The 11,649-nt window shown below is 63.3% G+C and overlaps 3 protein-coding genes across 3 annotated transcripts; 2 read left to right on the top strand and 1 right to left on the bottom strand.

The window, feature by feature from the left end:
• Positions 1 to 1,037: 1,037 nt before the first annotated feature.
• On the top strand, positions 1,038 to 1,373 carry MNEG_9197 (hypothetical protein; the record flags this gene model as incomplete). Its single annotated transcript, XM_014042333.1, has 1 exon — positions 1,038 to 1,373. A coding segment is annotated over one exon (336 nt), but the record flags the coding sequence as incomplete, so codon positions are not given.
• Positions 1,374 to 1,918: 545 nt separating this feature from the next.
• On the bottom strand, positions 1,919 to 4,703 carry MNEG_9196 (hypothetical protein; the record flags this gene model as incomplete). The annotated part of the gene is made up of 4 exons (XM_014042332.1): positions 1,919 to 2,422; positions 2,665 to 2,760; positions 2,979 to 3,155; positions 4,701 to 4,703. The coding sequence occupies 4 exons, from the start codon at positions 4,701 to 4,703 to the stop codon at positions 1,919 to 1,921; spliced, it is 780 nt and encodes a 259-aa protein (XP_013897786.1).
• A 2,719-nt stretch (positions 4,704 to 7,422) lies between these two features.
• On the top strand, positions 7,423 to 11,519 carry MNEG_9195 (malate dehydrogenase (oxaloacetate-decarboxylating)(NADP+); the record flags this gene model as incomplete). The annotated part of the gene is made up of 9 exons (XM_014042331.1): positions 7,423 to 7,519; positions 7,840 to 7,977; positions 8,309 to 8,370; positions 8,590 to 8,748; positions 9,241 to 9,405; positions 9,579 to 9,734; positions 10,018 to 10,224; positions 10,621 to 11,017; positions 11,365 to 11,519. 9 exons carry the CDS (start codon positions 7,423 to 7,425, stop codon positions 11,517 to 11,519), a joined length of 1,536 nt encoding a protein of 511 aa, XP_013897785.1.
• Between the last annotated feature and the right edge of the window lie 130 nt (positions 11,520 to 11,649).

The raw sequence follows: 11,649 nt of genomic DNA, 5'->3' as shown, positions 1-11,649 counted from the left end.
CTGCTGCTGCTGCTGCTGCTGCTGCTGCTGCTGCTGCTGCTGCTGCTGCTGCTGCTGCTGCTGCTGCTGCTGCTGCTGCTGCTGCTGCTGCTGCTGCTGCTGCTGCTGCTGCTGTGTTGATTGGCTGCCGCGCTTGAGACAGCGCAGACATCACGACGAAATTAGCAGCGCCTGCTGCAATCTGGCAGGGTCATCCAGCAGCATTACTTGTTCCGAGGTAGAGGGCAAGACCACCTGCAAGGTTGAGTGCGCTCAGCGTCAACACTTGGATCGTCATCACCTATGCTGCGCAAATGACCCCACCAACCCTGCTGTCCCCACACCCCACCACCGACTGCCAGGGCGCCCCACCTTGCTGGCGCGTCTCACGACGTCGACCCCACCGTGCTGCACCTGCTGCCCTCCGACGCCTTCTGGGCGGCGTTTGAGGCGCGCTATGGCGCCAACCCCACACTGGCGCACCCCTCTGTCAGAGCAGCAAAGGAGCCCCTGCTGAGGGCCGACTTTCGGGCGCTGGAGACATACCAGGTGCCGCGGCATGAAGTGGAAGGCAGGCCAGAGGGGCTCGTGCAGGTGTGCCCCTGCGCAAGATTTGAACACTGCATTCACTTGGTGGCCACGTGTTTGCAATCCTTACTTCAGAATCTTCATCTCCACGTGCCCACGCACTCCAGATGTCGCAGGCGCCTGTGCCGCTGCAGTGCCCGCTCTTGGTGGTGGCAGGAGAGAGCGACAACCGCTACAGGGCGGAGCAGGTCTGGGGGGCATGACAGGCTCATGGCGTTGCCCTCGTCTTCTCACAGTGAAGCCCACGCAAGGGGCTTGCCTTGTGATTGCGGCGGCGAAACTTACCCTCATCAGGGGACAGCAATGGCAACGAGACCCTGCGCGCGTTGCGTGAAGCACCCAATGCAGGTTGTCTCTGTCATGCTTTCGCAGCTGTGCCGCCGTCGCTCCACGCCCACCCGTCTCCTTGCCCACCTTGCGCCATCCTCGTCGGCACTGAACCATCCCTCTCACTGCTTGGTCAACCCCAGGTGTCGCAGTGGCGGCGGTACGCGGGGGCGGGCTATCGCGAGGTCTGGCTGGAGGGGGCGAGGCACAGCTACGTGGCCAACCCGCCGACCCTGCTGCTGGAGACGGTCAGGCAGGAGCTGCTCTCATGCGCAGCCGGCGGACGGCTGTCACGGCTGACATGGATTGGTGCTGCGGGTGCACAGGGGGGAGGCGCTGCGGCCGACGAGGAGGGCGATGATCTGCGCTGGAGGCGGGGCAAAACACTGCGCATAGCGCTGGGACAGGTGTGCCTGAGCGACGCAAGCAGTCAGGCCCGCTGCAGGACGCAGGATTGTGCGTCGGTGAAGGTGGGGTAGCAGGTGGGGCCACAGAGAGAGGGGTGGTGCTGCGTGTGGTGGAGTGTTGCTGCTGGGCCTGGGATTTGCCGATCGTGCTGCTTTCATCCTCCCAGAATAACCATGGCGCAGCACACATCTGTATGGTTTGGCTTTGATTCCATGATAGCTGCCATCGTTGAGTCTTAATAGCCAATACGTACAGCCAAACTTTACATTAAGCACTGCGGGTGGGAGCGCGGCCTTGAGAAGGGCCAACATTGCCCAGTGGAGTGGCGGGCAACACGAGGCAGCTGCGTGGCACAACCTTGGAAACCGCATGCATGAAAAACCTGCCTTGTGCAAAAAATGTGCTTTCGAGCAGTCGATTTGTCAGACATTTGCGGAATCCCGGTGTGTATTGTCACGGGCGCAAAAACTGTTGTACCACACTGTTGTAAATTACTCCCCTTGATTACGGTAGTGTAACTTGGATCGGTCATCAGGTGGGTCAAGCAGGAAATAAAACCGTGTCAGCAACCGTCCGCTGCGGCTCAAACCCCACAGTCGTGGGGCCTACACCCCGCTCACAGCCGCCCCATCTTCGAGTCCACCCACTCCTGCGCCGCCGGCGCCAGTTCCCCCAGAACCTCCTGAACATGTGGGTCGCCCAGTAGCACTCCCCGCCACGCCGCCACGCGCGGCGTCCGCGCGTAGTCCACCGGGCCCAGCCCAATCTCAGGGAAGATGATGTCCGCGTAATGCAGCAGCGCAGGGTAGCCGCAGTCTGCGAGTGTCAGCGTGCCGCCCACAGCGTACCCGCCGCCGTGCCTTGTGGCCCCCGCCGGTCCTGCTCCGTCCGCGCCGCCGGCGCCGGCGCCACCGCTGCCGTTTGGGAGGTCATCAGCGGCGCATGACTCAGCGCCGTCCCCGCCCCGCACCAAGATTTCCTCTAGCTGGGCCAGCCGGGAGTAGAACTCGGCGGCGGCGGCCGACACCGCCGCTGCGTCGGGGCTGGGGCGCACCAGGGGGTAGAGTCTGCGCAGGGCCGGCTCCAGGTACAGGTCGTGGAAGCGCGACACCAGGCGCACCTGCAGGGGCGGGGCGGACACACAGCACGTGGCAGCAACGACAGGAGTGAGGGCCGGCCGAGTGAGTAGGCTTTCGCGTCGTAACATCCGCTGTTGGCTAGCTGTGTGCGAGGGAGCCGTCGTCTTGCAGGGGCGCCCCTTGGCAAACAAAAATGTGCGCTGCGCACACTCACACCCCCGCTACCAAGCGCTGCTAACGCATGAGCGGGCCGCGCCGCACGCCTTCGGCGCCTTAGCCCCACCTTGGCGCGCTGCAGGGGGTGGTGCGGCATCAGGGGGGGCTGGGGGAAGGCCTCGTCCAGCCATTCGTTGATAACCTCCGACTCATACAGCACCGCCTGGCTTAGGACGGGGTCGCGGGTGGGAGAAAGTGTCTGATACGTGAATGAAGAAGTGTGTGGACGCGCGCATGCCAACACCTGCGCTTCAGACCTGTTTTTGCACGCCTTGCTTTGACCGTCCGGTGGGGGGGGGAGAGGTGGAAGGGGATGTTTGGCGCGCCGCACAACACAGGGGCTCATGAGCTCGCCCCCGGCCCGGCCCATGCCCGGCCCACCTCTGCATCCTGTGAGTCCGCCCCCGCCCGTGGCTCCACTATCAGCAGCGCCGGGATCTTGCCCAGGGGCGCGCGGCCGCCGAACCCCGCGGCAGCGGCCGCGTCCCCGCCGCCAGCGCAGGGCTTGGCCGGCAGCGCCGTCCAGGCGAGGCCCTTGGCGCGGAGCGCCACCTTGACCTGTGTGCCGCATCACGGTGGCACCCGTGAGCGCCAGGGTGCACTTGGTCGCTCTCGGCTGCACTCTGCTGCAAGCGGCCAGAGCCCCGGGGTTGGAGACATCCGCAAGAAAAACAACAATCCAGGTTGCGCCGCTGCCTGGATTCTGCCTGGGCGCTCACTCGGGGGTGCTCTGCTATGCACCCCCGATGAGGCCAGCTACCTTGATCTAGTTGCCCCAGGCGACTGGGCGCACAAGACAGTATGTACGAAGAGCGGTGATGCTGGAGCGGCGCTCGCGCAAAGCGATAGCGTGTAAGCGCCACAGTCTGTGTTCAAGATGATCACATGATTCGTCAAATGTCGACGTATTATTGTTGGATCAACAATTATTCAGAAATATCTTTGGGAGATCATTTCATCATTGCCGCGTGCTCGATTCGTCCGTGCGTGACAATCACGGATTTCTTCTCTTGACAACTCGGGTCTCAGAAGCGCAGTGATGGCCGCTTGCGCATCGCCATTGTCAAACTGGGCGTCACTCCAACTCTGCTGTGCTCGGGTGGGGAGTGGCAGTGAGGAGTGGCCTCGGGTGCGCCTGATGCGCTTGATGAAGGTCCCGACCTCGCTTCGTAACTGTTTCACAGCGCTGTAACTATGACTTTGTACGCAAGACCATGAAGGAGCTCACATGTCCCTGAAGCTTTGGTGGCTGCGTTCGCGCAAGTGAGCAGTGTCACTGCAGGTTTGTCAACAGGACACAATCGCCTGATTAATAACCCTCCCCCTCCCCCCCGGATTCATTTGAAGTGGATCCGCGGTCAGCCAGTTTTTGCGGAGCCCCCCCCGGGGCGGAGCCCTATGTTCACCCTGTTGGTCTGTGACCTTCTTACCAGCTTCCGCCCCGACACTCCGTGCCATACCAGTTGTATTTGTGGTGACTCGCGGGTGTATTATGCTCAACAACAAATCAGGATGGTATAGGTAGTCTTTGCTGACATTCTCGTGCCCCACAGCGTGAGATGGATTGCTGGTGCTGGTGACTCCGGGTACTTCACCTGGCTCAGCCCGCTGTCGAGGTGTGTCGCAGGTGTTTCCGATGTCACACAAGCCCTAGGTATCATCCGGCCGGTCTGGCCAGGTCTCATGTGCTGCACAGCAGTCTGCAGGCAAGAAACGCGCTGCTGCCCCCTTGATGCTTGCCTATGCCGTAGCCTAAGCTTATGAGCCTATAATTAAATGGTCATCGGGGGATTGGGTTCGATGTTGCGGTGGCCCAGATCGAGATTGTTGGTTGCGGCCGTGCGGGGGTCGTCAACCTAGCTGTGCAGCTCTACGCCACCATTAGTGATCGCTGTCGGGGAAGGTAATGCAGTCATTTCCATCGGCCGTTGTGCCGCTAATACCCCGGCCTCCAGCTGGTGCAGTGCGGCGTCTGCTCTGGCTGGTGCTGAGCCGTAGCCTGCGATGCTGGCTGTCTTCGCCTCCCTGACCCTGCTTTGAGCTGTGATGTTGGCCCGTCGCCGGGGGCCCCTCTAGTACACTTCGCACGTCCAACACCCTCACCATTGGCGCCGCCGCCACAACTGCCGCCCTCACCGTGACCCCTGCCACCGCCGCCACCCCTCAGTGGCGATGCTCGTAACAAGCACGAATCGCTCTTATCAACCGCTTGCTTGAGGCGGAATTTTTGATGCAAAATGCCCCGTTTCCCTCGTGCGCGACTGTGACACTTGCCACTGTCTTGGCAGATTGAACAACCACAAGCGTGACAGCCGCCTACTGCACTACCATTGCCTTGGCACGCGCGGGACCCCAGTCGCCCAATTGATGTTGATCAAGCAGAACACAACGTCATGCCGATGTTTGGTTCAAGCAGAAGCTTTGACCATCATTGTGTGTTGCTACCGTGGATTCATCACGACAATACATACATATAATAGTTGAATTGTGACCTGTGGCTGAGCAAGCACACGGGCTACCACTGGTTCGTCAACGCAGTGGGGGGCTGCCAACTATGATGAGGAAGCACCTTGGTTATAGATCCCAATACAATCAGAAGAGGGTGTTGCCCTCAAAGGGCCAAGCAGGTAGCTCAGCAGTGCACACAGCGATGGTGTCCAGTGACGGGAAGCTACGCGAGTGCACAGGTTGCTAGATATGCGCACAGGTGTGTGCATATATCCAACAATAATGATCCAAATTTTGGTAACCCTGTGAACGGACTGTGTGCCACTATCTGTGGCAAGGCAGCAGGTCAAGGCACCAGTGGCCGTGCAGTGCCCTCCAATTCATCAACACTGTCTGTGTTGGTTGCGTGACATGCGAGGCGCGTGCTCCGCTTTTTCAACCAAACACTTGTCATTGCCAACCAGCTGTTGGTGCGGCCTAGAGAAAATTAACGACATGCTTTGTGCATGACTGCATCATCATTAAAACCAAGCGCACGACCCAGCAGGTGAATTCTGGTGATGAAGGAAAGGCACAGCATGGGTTGGCTTATTGCATCAAGATCCAGCAAACAACGCACCCTGTCCAACATTCTTTATTATTTCTACCTAGTGCAAGTGCTGGTCCATTGCCATCAGCGTGAAATCGTGCCACAAAACAGAACCTCGTATGCGCTGCGGCTAGTTTTAGGCGCCTGATCAGCAGCAGCAGCAGCAGCAGCAGCACCACCACCAAACGCAACGCAAACAGCAGTGCCAAACGCAAGGCAAACAGCAGTGCCAACAGCAGCGCCAACAGCAGTGCCAACAGGAACGCTGACAGCAGCTCCGACAGCAGCAGCGGCAGCAGCGGCAGCAGTAGGCGCTGGGCTGGGACTTTGAACTGAAATTGGTGCTCTCTCCTGTACTTGGCTGGGGGCCCGATGCCCTTGGCGAGAACATGCATCTACCTCCGTACATTGGTTGGCCACAGCACGGGTCCTGTATGAAATAACTCATGTGGTTTGATCGAAGGCTTTACGTCTTCCTAACCTCTTGTGTTGGCACTAGCAACGCCTCAGCCTGTGCTCATAGTTGGTGCATCCGCCAAGCCGCCTGCCCTTGCACTTGCGGGGTGCAGCAGCCCTACATGGAAGGGCAATGTGGGTTCAGGTTTGATCGCCCATATCCTGTCATCAACAAGCGATTGGGCAAGCCTCATGTGAGCATTCGTTCGCCCTTTGCATGCCCTCAGTAAGGAGGTGCTGTTGCAGTGCGGCAGCAGAGCACGACGCACAATGCGTCACCAGCTGTCACGCACCGGTTACACCGCAGATATCTGACGGCATCATGTCGCTATGGATAGAGATTCGTTCTGAATACCTTCAGGATTGTAGATAGCTTAGATGCTGCTGCTGCGGTCCCCCGTTCGGACCTCCCGGGTCGTGGCCCAAGCTCGGGGGGATGATGGCGCCTCCGAGGCACCAAAAAGCGCTCGACGACGCGGTTTTCTAACGGGTAACCCGCTGGTGGTAGAGCTCTATGGGCGCAAGGCCCACATGTTTCTCCGCGCCTGCATGTGCTGTTGCTCCGGGTGTGTGCGTGCCCCCTGATGGCGCACACGCGCCGTTGAGATCCAAGCACCTCCTTTTGCTCAGGCGCCGCCTGCAAGCATGCATGACACCCAGACACCTGTTGTCGCGCCAATGTGCGTTTTTGCTTGCGCTGCGGGGTGGGGAAATGGCGAGCTGAGTCACCCACTTGCTGCCGCCGCCCACGCAGGCACACTTTCCGCCGGCCTCGCGTCACTGCAGCCGCCCCCTGGCCCCGCCCAGGCGGCCCCGTTGCCCCCCAAGCCCGACCCCCCGCAGCCTGCGGTGCCGTCAGCAGCGTGCGGTCCCAGGGGCGCGGCGGCGGCGCGTGACCCGGCGATCAACCGTGGCTGCGCCACGACGGCGGCAGCGCGGCAGCAGTATGGGCTGACCGGGCTCCTGCCGCCCCGGCAGGTGAGGGCGGAAGAAGGGGCCAAGGCCTCTCAACATTTCCATGGCTGTGCTGCGCGCGATGCTGCCGCGCACGTCAACGCCTAGCGCCAATCTGACATCCTGCTGCTGCTGTGTGCCACGGCAAACAACAAGCCCTGATGCGCAGCTACCGCCCAATGTCGGCACGACCCCGCGCACCACCCAACCCGTAATCCTTGGACTAGCCTCCTCTGGCGGTTTCACAGATGGTTCAGTCCCCACCCGCCACCCAAACCCACATCCCCGCGCGGCCAGGTGCCGCTGGAGGCGGAAGCGGCACGTGCGCGCGCTGCGCTGGCTCAGTGCTCCTCCGACTTTGAGCGCCACCGGCTGCTGATGGCCCTCAAGGAGAGCAGCCGCGACGTGTTCTATGCTCTGCTGCAGGGGCCTGACCTGGAGGCGCTGCTGAGGGTGGTGTACACGCCCACGATCGGTGAGGGCTGGGGGTGGGGGGTGGGTATGTGGCTGTCAATGGGTGGCTGGGTGTGTGCATGTACCCTCTGAGGGTGCGACTGGGAGGGGGCAAGGGAGAGGCGGTGGGGAGGTTGGGATGAATGCATGTGTATGGAGGCAGGTCGACGAGGAAGGGATTGCATGAGATTGCATATGAAGGGGTTTTGCGGGCATCTGAGTGCGAGCATGTGCACGCCGTACATGCAAGGAGATGGCAGCCGCCGCTTCAGGCGTGCTGCAACTTGATTGTGCACGCGTTTGAAGCTCGCCGGCTGCCCACGCGCGACTCGTTGTGCACAGGGGAGGCTTGTCTGCGTTTTGGGTCGCTCATCCCTCGTCCGAGCTGCCTGTATGTCAGTGCTGCCATGGCGGGCAGCGTGGCGGAGGCTGTGGCCAACTGGCCCCAGCAGGGCGTGCGGCTCGCGGTCGTTACCGACGGTGATGAGGGGGGCCAGGGGGCGGGGGGAGGGGTGACAGAGGACCAGGCAAGAGAAAAGACGGGCATCACAATGAATTTTGCGGGCGGGGATCTCGAGTGGAGGTGCGTTCAAGGCGGTGATAGCGCAGGATGCATGAGGCTCACGGTGCCCAGCTGCCTTGCCGTCGGTTTGCCAGCGCCCCTGACATCTTCAAAAGTCCGCCATGAGAAAGCGGCGGTGCGCGCTGTCAGGGACCCCGGGCCAGAGCGCCTCCGGATAGGCCCCGTTTCATCATACACGTGTGCTAATTATTTGCGCCCTCAACCCTGAACCCCCATCCCGGACCCCAGGTGAGCGCATCCTGGGCCTGGGTGACCTGGGCTGCCACGGCGCAGGCATCCCAATCGGCAAGGTGACTCAGGCGGGGGCTGCGCTGCGTGCGCCCCCGACCGGGCCTGATTTCAGAAGTGGGAGGCGGACTGAGCCGGGGCTGCAGCGGAGCGCCAACGTTTCTCAACGTGCGTGTCGTCAGCTGTGCTCCCGGGGTTGTTTGCCTGCACTCAAAACGAGTCTTTGCGCCTGGCCGGCGCTGCGCATGCCCTGCTGCTCCCTCGTCCCGCCCGCTCCGCAGTGCATTGTGTACGCGGCAGCGGGGCTGCCGCCGGACTGGCTGCTGCCCATCGTGGTGGACGTTGGCACAGAGAACGCGGGGCTGAGGGAGGGCGACCCCCTGTACGTGGGGCTGCCCCAGCGGCGCCTGCGGGGTGACGCCTACTACTCACTTATGGAGGTGGGGGGGGGTATGGATGGGGTGAGTGTTGGTACTCAGGTTGGCGACGGGTCTGGTTGGTGCGCAATTTGGCGGGTGGTGAGGGAGTGGTGGGCTGCCTTGGCTGGGGAAGTCGCTGCAGTGGTCACGAAGCAAGGGGCTGATCAGGCACACGCACTTGCTGGCTTCTGCTTGGCTTCCCCTCCTCTGCTGCACCCCTGCACCTTTGTTTGCCATCCCTCCCCATCTTCACTGCACCGACCCCAGGAACTCGTGACCGCGCTGCAGAAGCGCTACGGACCCAGCACGATCCTGCATTGGGAGGACTTGGCCCCCACACAGGCGAGTTCCCTGAGACCTCTCGCTTTCCAGGCTGAGCCAGGAGTGCTGATGCAACCATGGTCACCCACTCAATGAGGGCATGAGCCCACCCAGCCACCCAGCTGCAAGGCTGACTGCCTTGTAACCCAAACTCTCAATCTGCAGCCCCATGGCCCCTCACCCCAAACCCAGGCGTTCTCCATGCTGCAGCGGCTGCGCGCCAGCGGCACGCCCACATTCAACGACGACATTGAGTGCACCGCCGGGGTCACCGTGGCGGCGCTGCTGGGGGCGCTGCGGGTGCAGGGCGTGCTGCCGCTTGAGCAGCAGCGCTTCCTCTTCTTTGGAGCGGGGCAGGTGGGTTTTGTGCAAGCAGTAGCATTGCGGACCTGACAGTGCCGGCAGGCGCCTGCTTTTGCGTGCTGGCAGAGGTCAGCAAGCCTGCCAGGTGCAGCAGCCCCGCCTGACAACACCGCCCCCCAGCGCGTGGCGCCCCTCACGCCCAGCCTGCCTCGCCCTCCGCCCCGCAGGCGAGCCTGGGCACTGCGCGGCTGATCGTGCGGCTTATGCAGCGGCGCGGCGTGCCTGAATCCGTGGCGCGGTCTGCGATCTGGATGATCGACAGCCGCGGCCTCATCACCACCGCACGCAAGGGGTTAACGCCGGAAAAGGCAGAGTTTGCGCAGGTGAGGGGCGCCCCCTCTCGGCGCCGGCCACTGCGCTGCGCATGCCTCCAGCCCTGGCGCATCAAACCAGCTTCCCCTTGTTCAATGGCTTGTGCTCATGCACTGCGTGTGCCACGCGGTGGTCTGCGCAGCGGAGCGTCGCTTGCAAAGCTCCCGGGCTGTTGTCTGTCTTATTTTGTTTGAGCCCCGCTCCCGCCTCTGGTCCTTATCAAGTTGTCCTTGTTGAGGAATCCAACCAACATTGGACACCCCTCCGTCTCACATACGCGCGTGTGCCTGGCAGGACCCTACAGGGCAGCTGCCCCCGGACCTGGCCCAAGCCAGCGCCGGCGAAGGCACCCCCATCGCCGCCCGCGGCGGCCGGTCCCAGGCGCAGGTCGCGGCGGCGCTGCTGCAGCGCGCCATCGCGGCGCTGCGGCCGACGGCGCTGGTGGGGGCCGCGACAGTGGGGGGAGCCTTTGACAGGGGCGTGCTTGAGGCGCTTGTTCAGGTGAGGGGCAGGGGCCTTATGCAGAGACAAACACTGGCCACTCGGGGCCGGGGCGTGCCCATATTGGAGGCCTGCTGGGACGGGGGCCTCGCCTGGGGCTGTGGAGGGAGGCCAGCTGGCGCAGGGCGCCGTGGGTGGCCGCCGGGGCCGGGGCCGGGGCCCGGCAGGCACGGGGCCTGGAGCTGGGCCGGTCGGGTCCGCGGTCACCCTTCTTGGAGTATCACGGCCGCGCACGCTCACTGGCTGCGCGCAGCGGATGGGTGACAGCTTGCCAGCGGGCAGCTGACTGCCTGATGCAGCTGGGGACGATGATGACAGTGATAATTTGCACCTAGTTTTAGGGTTTGCACCTTCCGACTGCTGCATGACACCCATCTGCACACCATTCACGTGCAGTCTGCCGCCGCAGAGGCCGGCCCCGACGCCCGGCCGCTGTGCTTCGCGCTGAGCAACCCGACGGAGAAGGCCGAGGTGCGGTTCGGCGACGCCTGGGAGTGGAGCGGCGGGCGCGTCGTGTACGCGTCGGGGACGGCCTTCCCCGGCCTGGCCGTGGCGAGTGACGGCTCCGCAGTGCCCCTGGAGGCGCCGCCCAACCCCTGGGCTTCGCAGGCAACCAGCGCCGGCGGCGTCGAGCCCGGCGGCAGCCGGGGCGCCGGGGCGGGCGCGCGGGTGCTGCGGCCCGCGCAGTGCAACAACAGCCACGTGTTCCCCGGGCTGGCCCTCGGCTGCATCGCCACGGGCGCGTCCGCTGTGAACGACGACATGCTGCTGGCGGCGGCAGGGGCGATCGCAGGTGCGTAGGTTATAACTTTGTGCGGGTGGGGGGCTCGGACGAGGGGGGGCCTGCGTTGTGTGCGCACGCGCTGCGTGCGAGCTTGTGGGGTGGCGTTGTTTGCTTGCTTAAAAAGCGCGCGCGGCTGCCTGGCCTGGCGTGTGCCGCCGCACGCCCTTCCTGTTGTCGTCAAAACCCTCGTCATCATGCCAACGCAAACCCCTGAGCACCCAGGCCGTCAAATCCTCACCCTCACCCGCCCAACCACCTTGAGCCTCAGGCAATCACTGCAAGTGCCCATCCCCCCCCCCCCCCGCGCCCGTCCGAAACTGGAACGACTCCCTCTCGCCCCACTCCGAAACGTCCAGGCATGGTCACTCCGGGGGAGCTGGCGTCAGAGTGTGTGTTACCGAGCATGGCGCGGCTGCGGGAGACGACGGCGGCGGTGGCGGCGGCGGTGGCCGCGGTGGCGTTTGGGGACGAGCTGGGCACTGTCACTGTTGATTCGGCCCGGTGCGCTTGAGATGGGGTGGCTGGGCGGGGGGGGGGGCTGCGCTTGGGGGGTGCCGAGGGTGCGCTGCGCTTGTATACATGCCGGGCAGCAGCCAAACGCGCAGGCATGGCACAGCGGGCGGGTATGTGTGTGTGTGTGC

Source organism: Monoraphidium neglectum (genome assembly GCF_000611645.1).
Source record: "Monoraphidium neglectum strain SAG 48.87 unplaced genomic scaffold scaffold01851, whole genome shotgun sequence".
Lineage (NCBI taxonomy): Eukaryota > Viridiplantae > Chlorophyta > Chlorophyceae > Sphaeropleales > Selenastraceae > Monoraphidium > Monoraphidium neglectum.
This window is presented reverse-complemented; position numbering and strand designations above follow the sequence as displayed.